This window comes from Mobula birostris, chromosome 2 (genome assembly GCF_030028105.1).
Source record: "Mobula birostris isolate sMobBir1 chromosome 2, sMobBir1.hap1, whole genome shotgun sequence".
Taxonomy (NCBI): domain Eukaryota; kingdom Metazoa; phylum Chordata; class Chondrichthyes; order Myliobatiformes; family Myliobatidae; genus Mobula; species Mobula birostris.
This window is the reverse complement of record NC_092371.1, coordinates 111,063,039-111,075,441: the sequence shown is the minus strand read 5'-3', so window position 1 is coordinate 111,075,441 and position 12,403 is coordinate 111,063,039. Positions and strand designations below refer to the sequence as shown.

General features: G+C 39.9%; 1 protein-coding gene across 1 annotated transcript in view; it reads right to left on the bottom strand.

Annotated features, from left to right (window-relative positions):
- nr2e1 (nuclear receptor subfamily 2, group E, member 1) overlaps nucleotides 1-11,960 on the bottom strand; it is a 36,135-nt gene extending 24,175 nt beyond the window's left edge. Inside the window, exons 1-3 of the mRNA XM_072277608.1 lie at nucleotides 11,936-11,960; nucleotides 6,010-6,155; nucleotides 5,115-5,202 (exon numbers count right to left, since the gene is read on the bottom strand). Coding sequence (XP_072133709.1) covers nucleotides 5,115-5,202; nucleotides 6,010-6,155; nucleotides 11,936-11,960 — 259 coding nt within the window. The remainder of the gene's footprint in view (nucleotides 1-5,114; nucleotides 5,203-6,009; nucleotides 6,156-11,935) is intronic.
- Nucleotides 11,961-12,403: the final 443 nt, after the last annotated feature.

The following is a 12,403-nucleotide window of genomic DNA, read 5'->3' as shown; positions in this document are numbered from 1 at the left end:
TGGTTAAGAGGATTTGTGGGATGATTCTTTACTGCCCAGGGCTTTGAATATAAGAGCAAGGATAACATACAAGAGTTGTTGAAAACACTTGGTACACAACATCTAGAGAGAGTTCCAATTGCAGTATTACAGGAAACATGATAGCCCTGTACAGGTTTCAGGGGAGTATATTGCTCAAACTGGTGAAACGGGGCTGTGAGGACTTGTGGTGGTGTACTTTGGAATAGAAGGACAAAGAGACTCAGTTAAAGTTTGATAAATTGAGGGAGGACTTTGTGGAATGGTTAGAAGGGATTATTTCCCCAGCAAAGAGGTCAATAACAGAGACATGGATTTAAGATAATATAGTAATTAGAGAGGACTTTGTTGCATTGAAAGAGCGATGGAACCAAGAACGGTAAGTTTTGTCTGTATTCCACAGAAACAATGTCCACAGAAACATTCACAGCATGATTTGCTGTGAATGCCCCCAGTAGGAATATTTACAATGATCTTTTTGTATAGTATTTATTGCATGGCAGAGGAGACATGATAAAGTTGAAACTGTTGTAGCTACAGTACAGTACAAAAGTCTTAGGCACATATATATTGCTAGAGTGCCTGGGACTTTTGTATAGTACTATATTTGTCAATGTAGAGCAGAGAGTGAGTTTGTAAATCTGGCGGGAGCAAAAGATGTTGGGAATGGTGAGGGTAGAGCACTGCGGGGGGGATAGGTGGCAGAGAAGGAGTGTCAGGGGTGAGGGGTGGTATGGATGCAGACTCACCCAACCCCGAGACAGCAGACAGGGTTATTTGATTCCAAATAATTGGTTTATTGATCATTACAGAATGCCTCTCTGTGCTTCCCTGTCCATTCCCTCTCCCTTCCGTTTCTCCAATCAGGAGTTCCCTCTTCTTGCACCCTCCCCATTCTCAGTCCAGAATGAAGACCCATATCGGAATCAGGTTTATCATCACGCATAAATGTCATGATTTTTTTGTGGCACTAGTACAGTGCAATACATAAAATTACTACAATACTGTGCAAAAGTATTCAGCACCCTAGCTATATAAGTGTGCCCAAGACTTTAGCAAAGTACTGTGAGTCTAAATAAGAAACCGTGTGAATGGGAAAAATAAGATGTCAATCAATTGCTGGATAACTTCTATGTTCATAAATTGCAATTGATGATTAAAATTTATCTCTAAATATAACTTCATTCAACCATCTACCTGTATGTACCTGGTCCATTTTTCACATCTGGCCCTGGGGTGGTGGACGTAAAAGCCCTGAATACTTTAAAGGCAATCTAGGATAAGTTTTTGATACATCTGGGCTCACCCTGAACCTCAAGGCTGCAGGACAAAATGTGAGAAGGTGGATTGTTTACAATAGCTCTTTCACAGCAGGCAAGTACACAGTGGGGTGAATCACCTTGCCTGATACCATTAACTTCAATTGACAGTACAGTTTAGATTATGGAAACATAAACACAACTATTAAATATATGAATGATACTAGATTTGGTGGGGTGGCAGTGGCTGAGATACTCAGGATGATGGGGGTGGTGAAGGTGAGAAGTGTGGGTAGTGAGAAAAGACAATGGAGACAACAAATTATGAATTCGTTAGTAAGTCTGCATCATAAGCAAATACATGTGAATAAAAACCAGCACAGTTAACCGTACACTACGACATTTTGGCAGAAGGAATAGGAAGGTCACAGCTCTTGGAAAACGTGAGTGCAGACTGGGCAGACAAACAAATGCTAGGATCACTGAAAGTTGCACCACAGATTAACAAGGCCATAAAATGCCAATCAATCACCAGGGTTTATTTCTTGAGAGGAAGTATTAAGAGGTAGGAAAGTTATGCAAAACCTATATCAAACCTTGGTTAGACATATGTGTGCCATGCTAATGCAGCAGTTCCTGATGCTGCCTCATATCTTTAGGACCCAGCGTCAAGCCTGACCTGGGCTGTTTTTTGTGCAGTACTTACACTCATCTTCATGACTACATTGGTTTCCTGAGTGCCCCGGTTTCCTCCCACACCTCAAAGAAAGACTGGTAGGCTTATTGGTAGCTGTTAATTATATCTCAGCATAGGTTAGTGGTACTGATCTATGCTCTATGGTCTATGTTATATGCTCTATGCTCTTTGCCTTATGTAAAAAGAGTTAAGGGGACTAAATGGGTAATCATCTGAGAGAACAAATTACAAGGAGTATAGAGAAATGGGAAGAGGGGACATGGGACTGAGGGGATGGCTCCCATGGAAGCAAACACGTACCCAGTGGGCTGAAAGGGCTACCTCTTTGTGATAAATGTAAGATACCAGAGGAAGCAGAGCCTGAGGAGGGGGTGCGGAGAAGAGGTGTAAGGACGGACACATCAGAAACCTGATGAATATTAGTCTTTAGCATGAAAACGCTAACTTTTATTTTCCACAGGTGTTGTCTAACCTACTGTGTGTGTTCCGGCAGCTTCCACTATTTTTAATTTCAGGTTTCCAGCATCTGCAGATGTTTGGATTTTCAACAGATGGAGCGTCTTCCCGCTTCAAGAAAGAGGATAGACAGTTGACCTGAAGCATGTCTTTCCAAAGACAAGCAACACACATCAAAGTTGCTGGTGAACGCAGCAGGCCAGGCAGCACCTCTTCCTAGAGATGCTGCCTGGCCTGCTGCGTTCACCAGCAACTTTGATGTGTGTTGCTTGAATTTCCAGCATCTGCAGAATTCCTGTTGTTCTTTCCAAAGACAAAAGGTTTTGTTGGAAGGATGGAGAGATATTGTCTCCTTTGTCAGGAAATGTTTAATAGGAGCCCATTAATAAAAATAAGTCAACAGCAAATCATTTGGGAACCCTGGAAAATGAGGAAATCTCCTTTGCAGGTGAAGTGAATACATTTTAACAGAAGTTTGACAATGGAAGAAGACAGTAGAACGTCGCCCTGGTAGATTTAGACGAGGAAACTTAGGTGCAGGCTTGAATAGAGCATGAGCTGGTTGGGCCGAATGGCTTTTTTTTCTCTCCCTGTATCACATCAACCAGTATTTACAATCATCCGCCAATTTCACCTTGTCCATCTCTGATGATCTCTTTCCATTCTGGAGTTAGAGTGTGTTGTTCAGCATGGCCCAAGTGCCGGGGCGGAATCTGAAGGCTGTTTCGGATTATCAGTTCGAAACGGTTACTTCAGCGAATTAAGCACCGAGCCTCCGCACCCATAAGGAAAAGTTCGAGTTTAAAAGTCATTTAACGAAAACAGTGTTTGGCCACAAAATATGATTGCGGCTGCTGATTGAATTTTGCTCTGAGAATGGCTGTATTAAAAAAAAGCTGATTATTTCATCTGCCCAATTGAATGGACACCACGTCGATACGAGAAACAGAGCAGACACGAAACATATGTGGCAACAGCAGATCAGAGATTTCTACATTGTACGTACATCATGAATTGTAAAACGTCACGCACTTGCTGCCAAAATATTGAACGTGATATCAGTAGTTTTAATCATAAAAATGAAACACTAATTAAATGACATTCATCCCCATTATAACTTGGGATGTTTGCGAATTTCATCCTTCTAATTAAGTCTCAGCAAATCAGTCATTCGATTTAATTAACCTAACAACCGAGTAACAAACAGTCTTCAAATCAACTGTTAAAAAATTTCAGTCTGAATGGGTTGGGGGTTGGATCGCGGATTTGCCTGTTGAATAAATAGTTTCTAACCAATAAGAATGGCGGGAAAATGACCTTTGGTTTCATCTGCAGCTTTAAGGCAAAAAAGAGGGAGAGGTGGAAGGGAAGGCCTACATGATATTCTTGAGGAACGGTTTCTGCCAAACTGCTCCAGAAAAGCGGCGCCATATAGGTTAGGGATTCGGTCCCACTCGGGACTAAAACCACAAGCTATCCTAATCGATAGGTTATCGTGCGTGTGGGTTGCCCGAAAGGGACACGCCGAGAGAGAAACGCACACACATATGAAAGCATTAGAAGGAAAGGAAATGGCTGGGGTCTGGTAGGGGATATCTAGACCTAAATCAAGTTTCCGCCGAAAGCACTTGTCAATAGTTCAATGTCGGCCGAAAAATGTATTTCTTCCACTAAATTTGAAAATTATTGGGTAGTTTATGTTGAGGATTGGGCAGCATCTTGATTTGAAGATAGATTTTCTAGCTAATTATTCCAAAGCATTTTATTTTTCTAAGCGTTTAATGGCATATTACAGCTAAGAAGAATGTGATGGCGCTGAAGAGACCGCAGAGGAGATTCAGCAGGACTTGAGGACCTTAGGTTGGATTTAATTTTCCCGGTGCGAAGGAGGCTTAGGGGTGATTGAAACAGGCAAATAATATTATAGAAGCATAGATGGGGTAATCAGAAACTTTCTCTCATGGTGGAGTATGAAAAACAAGAGGAAATTAGTTTAAGGTGAGAGGAAGGAATTTTAAAGAGGAATTGGGGGGAAGTTTTTTACTGGATGTGATTAATAGGAACTTTAATTCAGGTAATCAAATGGACACTGAATTTTCCAAATAAAAGCTCTTTTACTAAAAACACTAAAAGTCCGCCTATTTCCGGAATGTCCTTCCGGAAATCTGTGAAGTCTGGCCTGCGTGTGACAAAGCTTGAACCTGAAAAATGTTCAACTACCTCACCGGTTCGGGCAAATTAGGGATGGACATGGACAATACAATGTCGGCATTGTCACTGATGTCAACATCTCGTTAAGGAGCAAAAAGATGGAAATGCAATCATTTTTGTTTTGAATATCAAACAACAATAGAAGCCATTTATGAAAGACATTTGCAATGGATGACTCCCAGTGAAGTATTAATAAGCTTGGGTAGGGATCATGTTGATTCGGTGGCATAGCGTGGTTCGTGTCCTGCTCTGATACAACAAAGAATTACAATTTGAACTAAGTAAGATTTATAAGAAGTGTTTTCCATCTACGACAAAAAGTTGAAAATCGTATTATGGTTTAGATACTCAAATTGGGCGAACGATATTATGCTTAGAAGGGAAGATTAGTTTAAATCGCAGATAGAAACACCCAACAACTAGAGGCGGTGGCATGAGTGGCTGGATTGAGACATGACGAAAAGAAAACTTACCATCTTTGTTCATGTTAACTTCAAGACACTTTTTCAGTCGGCAAGCTCTGCATTGATTTCTGTGAGTCTTGTCTACAGGACAGCCACCCTTTAAAAAGATAAAAGTAGCCTAAAATAAACACTATGCTTGGTAGGGATGAAATGTGTCTCACTTTAGACGACGCGTATGAGTGCTTTAATGAAGGTGGAAATCGAAATATTGTGCTTATGACTGAGTAACTAGAGCCAAATTGTCTCTCATTCCCTGCAACATAAATCAGTTTGAAAATCTTCATTATACATAAGGTCAAATTAGTTTACAAACGTTTAACTTATTGATTTGATTTGATTGGATTTGATTTGATTTGATTTCCCTGACCGGTCTAACACTACAATAATCTCAAATGTTCTGTGTCGAATCAAACTTGCTGAAGGATTTAACATCGCTGCCGCAACGCTGTTTTTCACGAGCAGCCGGAGTCGATCCGACCCCCCTGGTCCATCTCGCTTAACAATTTCCATAAGGGTCTGGAACCTAGTAAGCAAGATTCCCGTATGGGAATCCGGCGAGCACCCCATCCCGCAATACAAAGTGAAATCGGCATCCTAACTACTTTTAAGAGTAAATTCTCACTCCCACAACCACCCCCCCCATAAAAAAATTAGGCCGGGCATACTGGTGGAAAGTAGATGCATCTTTACGGCTACTCCCAGCGTAACGGGACAGACATGTTTCCCATAAATTGCCGAAAACGAGCGAATCCCGACAAACACACAGCCAGATCTGTCCTTTCGAAATAATATCCTTTCGAAAGAACATTTCAGCCAATCGTGCGTGTCGAGGAGATGCGAAATGCTTCTCAAATGTTCTGAGCACAGAAGGTAATCGCATCGGGTCTTGGAGCTTCGTTGGTACCTGATTTCCTGATTTGCAAACGTAGGTTCTGTTCCGGCGAATACTGCGCTTAAAAAAACCCGAGCAGCCGTCACAAGCATAAACTCCATAATGTTTACCAGAACTTCGGTCTCCACAGACTTTGCACGGAATATCCAAAATACGACCTACGGAATGACAAATTGGATGATTTAAGTTGGAGATGAAAGGGTTTTCAGGTTTTCAAATTGAAGTTATTGTTAGAAGCACGATTTATTTAGGAGTCCAATATAAAGAAATATCAAGGGTGTTGAAAATGAAGATTATGTTCTCGGAATAATGAAGTGATGACCTTCTATCGAGACATTAGGAATCTCACAGGAAATAAGCGTTTTATTAGCCACAGACCTGCATAAGAGAACGAGTAAGATGCACAAAACAAAATCACGGGTGCAAGTTGTCAGTGTCTGGCATCTATCATTTTTAAACCATGGAAATCTCCACATGTTCTGTGCATCGGTGGCTCCAACAACAGTTATATTCAGGTATATTGCGTGTAGCATTAGTAATTAATCAGGATTAATTAGATTCGAACCACAAAATATGCGGCAATCAGATTCCTTCAGAGATTGTGTTTTGAGCTGAGTAATTACACAACCCTGCAAGTAGCTTAAACAGGCATAGCTAGTGGGAATTGCAGACATGCGAGTAATAATAATAATAATAATAACTTATTTATAGAGCAATTTCATAGAAACCATGTAGTTCAAAGTGTTTTACAATGGGATGAAAATAAAAGACAGAAAGACGTTAATTAAAAGCAAGATTAAATAAACAGGTTTTGAGTTGGTGTTTAAAATTGTCAACTGAGGCTGCATCTGTTATATAGTTTTAGCTATTGAATTCCATAGTTTGGGAGCGTGGTTCAAAAAAGCTGACCTGCCAATGATGGTTTGAGGGAGATAGTTTAAATTTAAGAGACCGGCGGAAGAAGACCTGAGATCTCGAACAGGACTATAAAACGAACGCACTTCTGAGATTACTCCGGTTCCAGACCAGTGGGAGCTTTAAAAACAACTAAAAGAACATTAAAAATCAAATCTAGAAGATTCAGGAAGCCAGTGAGAGTACCTCGGACGGGAGTGATGTGCCCCCTGTTCCTGGTTTTTGTTAAAAGTCTAGCAGCGGCGTCCTGAATGAGTTGGGGGTGGGGGGACTGCATTACAGTAATCTGGTCTATTCGGTATAAAGACGTGAGTAAGTTTTTCGGCATCTTTATGTGACAGTACCTTTACAATATTTCTTAAGTGTAGAAATACTCGGGCCACTTTCTTTATGTGGGGTTTAAAATTCAAATCTAAATCAAGGATAACACCCAGGCTTGTTACTTCCGATTTTACAAGGGGAGCCAAGTTCCCAAGTTTATCAAGAAGTTTACCTCTGTTTAGCTTTGGGACTATCCAAGAGTATGTCAGTTTTATCTTCGTTTAGTTTTAGGAAATTATTGCTCATCTATTTGTTTATTTCAGCCATAGCAGAAGTTAGAGAGGATAGGGTGTCATTATTATCAGGCTCAACCAACCTCGACAGAGAGAGAAATGGGGTTAAATCATCTACCAGAGCAAAAGATTTTAATTTATTTACATGGAAAGGACCCACCATCCAACTAAAGACAATTACCATGAGCGGCTGGACATTTATGTCGAACTTGGCACCAAATATTTCTGCTCTTATCAATAAACTTTTTAAAGAAGCTGTTTAAGATATGCTTGCTGCAATGAATAAGTAAAACATGGTATACCCCTGTGTCGCCTTGAAACAGACAGAAAAGTCTGCTTACACTGGTTCCTAAAAACAATGAAAATAGATAAACCACTATTGTAAATAAATTGTAAGCTGACTGATGGACGCATTGACCCTGGAGAAGTTTTTTAAAGTGCGCTTACTTTACAGGATTTTTAAACACTCTTATTTGTGGATCCTCTTTTGAAATTTTGGATTCAATTCAAAGTGGGTCAATTTGTTACTTCAGAGACGGGGATGGACAAAAAAAAAATGTGGACAACAAGCGAAAGAAGGGGCGAGTAAACTGACCAGGTTAATACAGGAGTAGGAGGGCGTTGCCACAAGGAGAGATGCGCTTCAAGGATCCTGGCAACAGCCTCGGGGAAAATCAGTCTGGGTAGTAACATTATCGTGTTACAACCCAAGAACAATTTTTTTTTCAAAAAGATAACAGATTCCCTTTTTTGAGTCAATGGATAAAAGTGACATGAAAGGCGAGCGAGAAACGACTTGTTTAAAATGTATTTCTTGATGCGCTGGAAAGCATCTGGCACAGAGAACCTGTAAGTTAGCAATAAATAGGCACTTTGTCAAAGCGGTCTGATACTATTGACAGTAGTTACACTCTACATCTGTATAATTCTTGAAAATCCTCATTAGTCGAGATGTCAGCAGTTATCTGACGTTGAACATCATCGGATCTTGGGACTTTGAGGACTTTTTATGTCGCAGGTTGCTTATGCAGACCATGGGAATTTAAAATCAGGGTTTTAGAAGTACAGACAGCTGTAACAATGTCTGTGATAGTCAAACTACGAGTCGGAACATTGGGGGGAAAGTGTTGAGTTAATGATTTCCCATTGAACTTGTTGACTGCTCGCAATGAGGACAAGCTGTCATGACTTTCTTAAATGAGTCCTGACAGCTGCTTTATACAAGAGCTAAAGAAAAACAGCACTATAGTGCGGGGGATTAAAACCTTCTCCAAAGACGCGAATTAAAAAGTGGTATAATGAACCTGGACAGGAAAGATATCGACCATCAAGTCATTTTAAAACAGATATCTGATTAACGTCAGCGTCCAGTGAAAATGGAATCATTTCGTAAATGTGTAATTATGTGAATATATTCCCACCTGCCCACTGATTTACCAGTGACCCGTCAAAAACGGTAGCATGAGAATTCGGAAATGCCAGCATGGATGCAGGGGAAAGCAATCGATATGTAAGGACAAGGTCCAATCGTATGGCTTCAATTTCATTTAACATCACAAAGCTCAGACCGCGCATAGCCTTCTTCATGTAGAAAAGAAAAGATCTGATTAACATAAAGTATTGAGTTTATTAGTCGTTACCTCACCAAAGTTACTTTCGATGGGGAAAAGTGAACTTAAATGTGAAAAGATGTTTATTTTGCTCCTCATGCGAATAATCATGGACACATATATTGGATTTTCTTTAAAAAATTGAAAATCGAGATATTATTCACTATCTCTTGTTTCTTGCATACAGAGATACCGCTGCTGAAATTAAACAATTTAAAAACTTTTAAAAAAACGATTTCTGCCATAGAAAAGTTCGATGTGAAACGTAAAAGCCACTCAAAATATTTATCAGTCCTTTTCACTCAATAATATCACGATAAGAATAAACAATGGAGTTTTCAATCCTATAGATGTTATCCCTTTTATTTTTCTAAATTCCCTAATTATAATACCACTCGCGCGCGCGGTCGGAATATATTCCAAATAAAGTTCAGCCAAGGAGAACGAATTCTCAATAATAAAAAAAAGAAATCGACGGACTAAGGTAGCAACATTATTAGTAGAGCAAATAATTAAACAGGTGATCGACTGCTTTAGTCTTGACGTTTGTAAAATAAAAAGCAGCACGATATTATTCACTAGGAAACATGCCTTTAACTTCTGTCAGTAGGGGGTCATTTGACACTTATTGTGTATAATAATTACTTAAAAGTATATGGCATATTATATTACTGTAATTACCATCAATGCTATAAGCCGTTGAAAGAAGTTATCTTTGATTCGAGGAAAGTGATTGTTGGGAGACGAGTTGGTTTCTATTGCCACCCATATAGCATTCTTGTTTGTGCTCAACATAAACTAATAGGCAGAGTTAGTGAAAGCTCCAGTCCCACCACAGTTCACCTAACCGCATGGGGATGGGTGTATCAAACTGCGTTCTAACAAATCATAGTGAAATTATTAAAAAAAACTCAAGAGACGTTATATTTGCTCACAGAAAGTAGGAAATTCAACACACAGAAACAATGTAATTTGCACGCATTGATGGGACTCCATGGGAGAAATACCTTTTCCCATCTTGGCAAGAGTGCGAGATGTTGCTGCATGGACCATTTCTGAAGTTAACGTGTTCAATTCATCACCTCGTTAAACTAACTTACATTTTTTGCAAAACTAAAACAAAATAATTAAGCATACCCTGTCGGGGATGTGTGGGGTTTGTACATTTTAATATGTATCAGCATTCTTGTTTGTAATTTAATCTCCAATAACGGTATCATACGCAAAACTTGCAATACTGAGGACAGAAGACAGTAGTTTCGTTAATTCTGAATGTTTCACTCGGTTCGATTACAAGGACATTTGTTTATCTGTTTAACTCAGCTTGACTTCTGCTCACGTATATTTAATGTTTTCTTCATTTCTTTTTAAATCTAGGTTTTTCTTTCTTTGTGACACTAAACATGTAGATAATAATCCCGTGTTCAGATTCAGCATTTATATAGAGAGCATTCCCCATTAGCCAATGAATTTAGTAAATGCGACCATTTCCATTTCAATATCCTTGGGGATATATATTTTCATGTTACAGTTATAATACCATAGATTTGTATCTTTTAGCATTTGCTCTGTACTGTAAAACTTTAACTTTTTGAGCCTGACTACATCATGTAGAGGATGAAATGCTTTTATCGGTGCGCTTCATTGTGAATTCCTCAGTAACACCTTGAATAATTTTAGTGCCACTTATGTGGTATTCTGCGTGGTCCTCACCAAACAGAGTGAATCTTAATAAAGATGTTCTGTTCGAGGCCGTCTACCCCCGTTTTGTTCTGGCCAGGGTCTCGGACTAAGTTTTACCTGAAACCCAGTCTGTTTGGCAAGCAAATACTGAAATTGTTGCTCACTGACTTCAATACGTTGGCTGTAATATTTGAATTTAGCAAACAAAAAAAAAATGCTTTAAATAAAATGAATCCCTATTCTATAGCGGAAGGAACTCCTGATCAGACCAATGCATTTTAGTTTAAGGAATGAGAAATCAGTAGTTATTACCATGACTAGCGAATGTGCGTCACGCTAATATAAAGTGAGCGTAGTTTTAGTATTAATAAACCGACACACTCACTCTGGATGTGTAAAATTAAATCCCGGTGTCAGTATGCCGATTGGACCTGAATTATAAATAGACGTTAATCTATGTAAATCACTTGATATGGTGAAAATACTCGAGGAGAGGTTAGAAAGGTAAGCATTGGTCGTGCATTTGAGATGTAAAGGAAGACAGCAACGGATTGCTGTTGGAACCTCATATTAACAGCCCCCCAGTTAGACGTGTTGCTAAAGAAAGGAATTGGCAGCTTCTGTACATTTTCCCTCTCCTTTTAAATGCTATGGGAGTTACGAAGGTAAAGTAAAACTCCTTCGCCACAATGCTCACACCCAGAGACCACAGCGACCAGAATCAAAGTTCTATGTGTTAATCCCCAGCCTGTGTGTGTAACAGGTCCTCGAGCTACACCAGCGTAATAGATACTCGGAACGGGATCACTAAAATACAGTAAGCGAGCTAACGTTAGAGACCATAAGCCAAGACCTGCAAACTTAAGCCGTTGCCCAGTACCAAATAAAAAGCTTTCATTTGAGCACTTCATCTCTCCGTGCTCGGCCCGTCAAAACGGTCTCGGCTAAAACAGCTCGAGGTGTAGTTCAAGGCCCAGTAGCAAAATATTCTCAATCTGCACTTTGATCATAAAATATAGCCTGGTATTTGTTACTGATGCACACACTCAGCAGAGAGCTTCACAAATCTACCATTCACACGTCTTCCCGATACTGGTCAATTGAATATTATTGGAATACTTGCTCCACCAGAATCCCACATCACAAAAAAAATCCATATTTATATGCATCACCCACTTGTTGATCCGGCGGGCTTGCTCATTCTTGCGATCTTGGTCTGAAATTGGTTCGTATGGATATATATGGCAGTGTGTGAATATATTTAACATATAGAGATGTAACACGAGGCTTGAGTTGGTTCAACAGTATGTTCGGATTTATTCCGATAACTCTCCTTTCGCTGATCACTGGCGACTCTTGTGCTCCCAAGAAGCTGGGCGATAACTTCTAATAATATCAGCCACTTTCCTCCAGTCAAGTCCTCAGCCAGTGCCGTCCATAAATGCCCCGTTCTCGCCCCGTCTCCTGTAAGGTAGGAAGAATTCGATTGTTGAATTCAGCAGGTCCATCCGTTATACATCAAGCCCTTGGAAGTTCCGATCCTTCGAGCTGTCAGCGGTTAAAAGAAAAAAAAGAGTCCTGACTTTCGATTCGGTCCGGATAAAAAGGAACAAGTTGCAAGCGGCTTCCGGTAACGTGAACCAA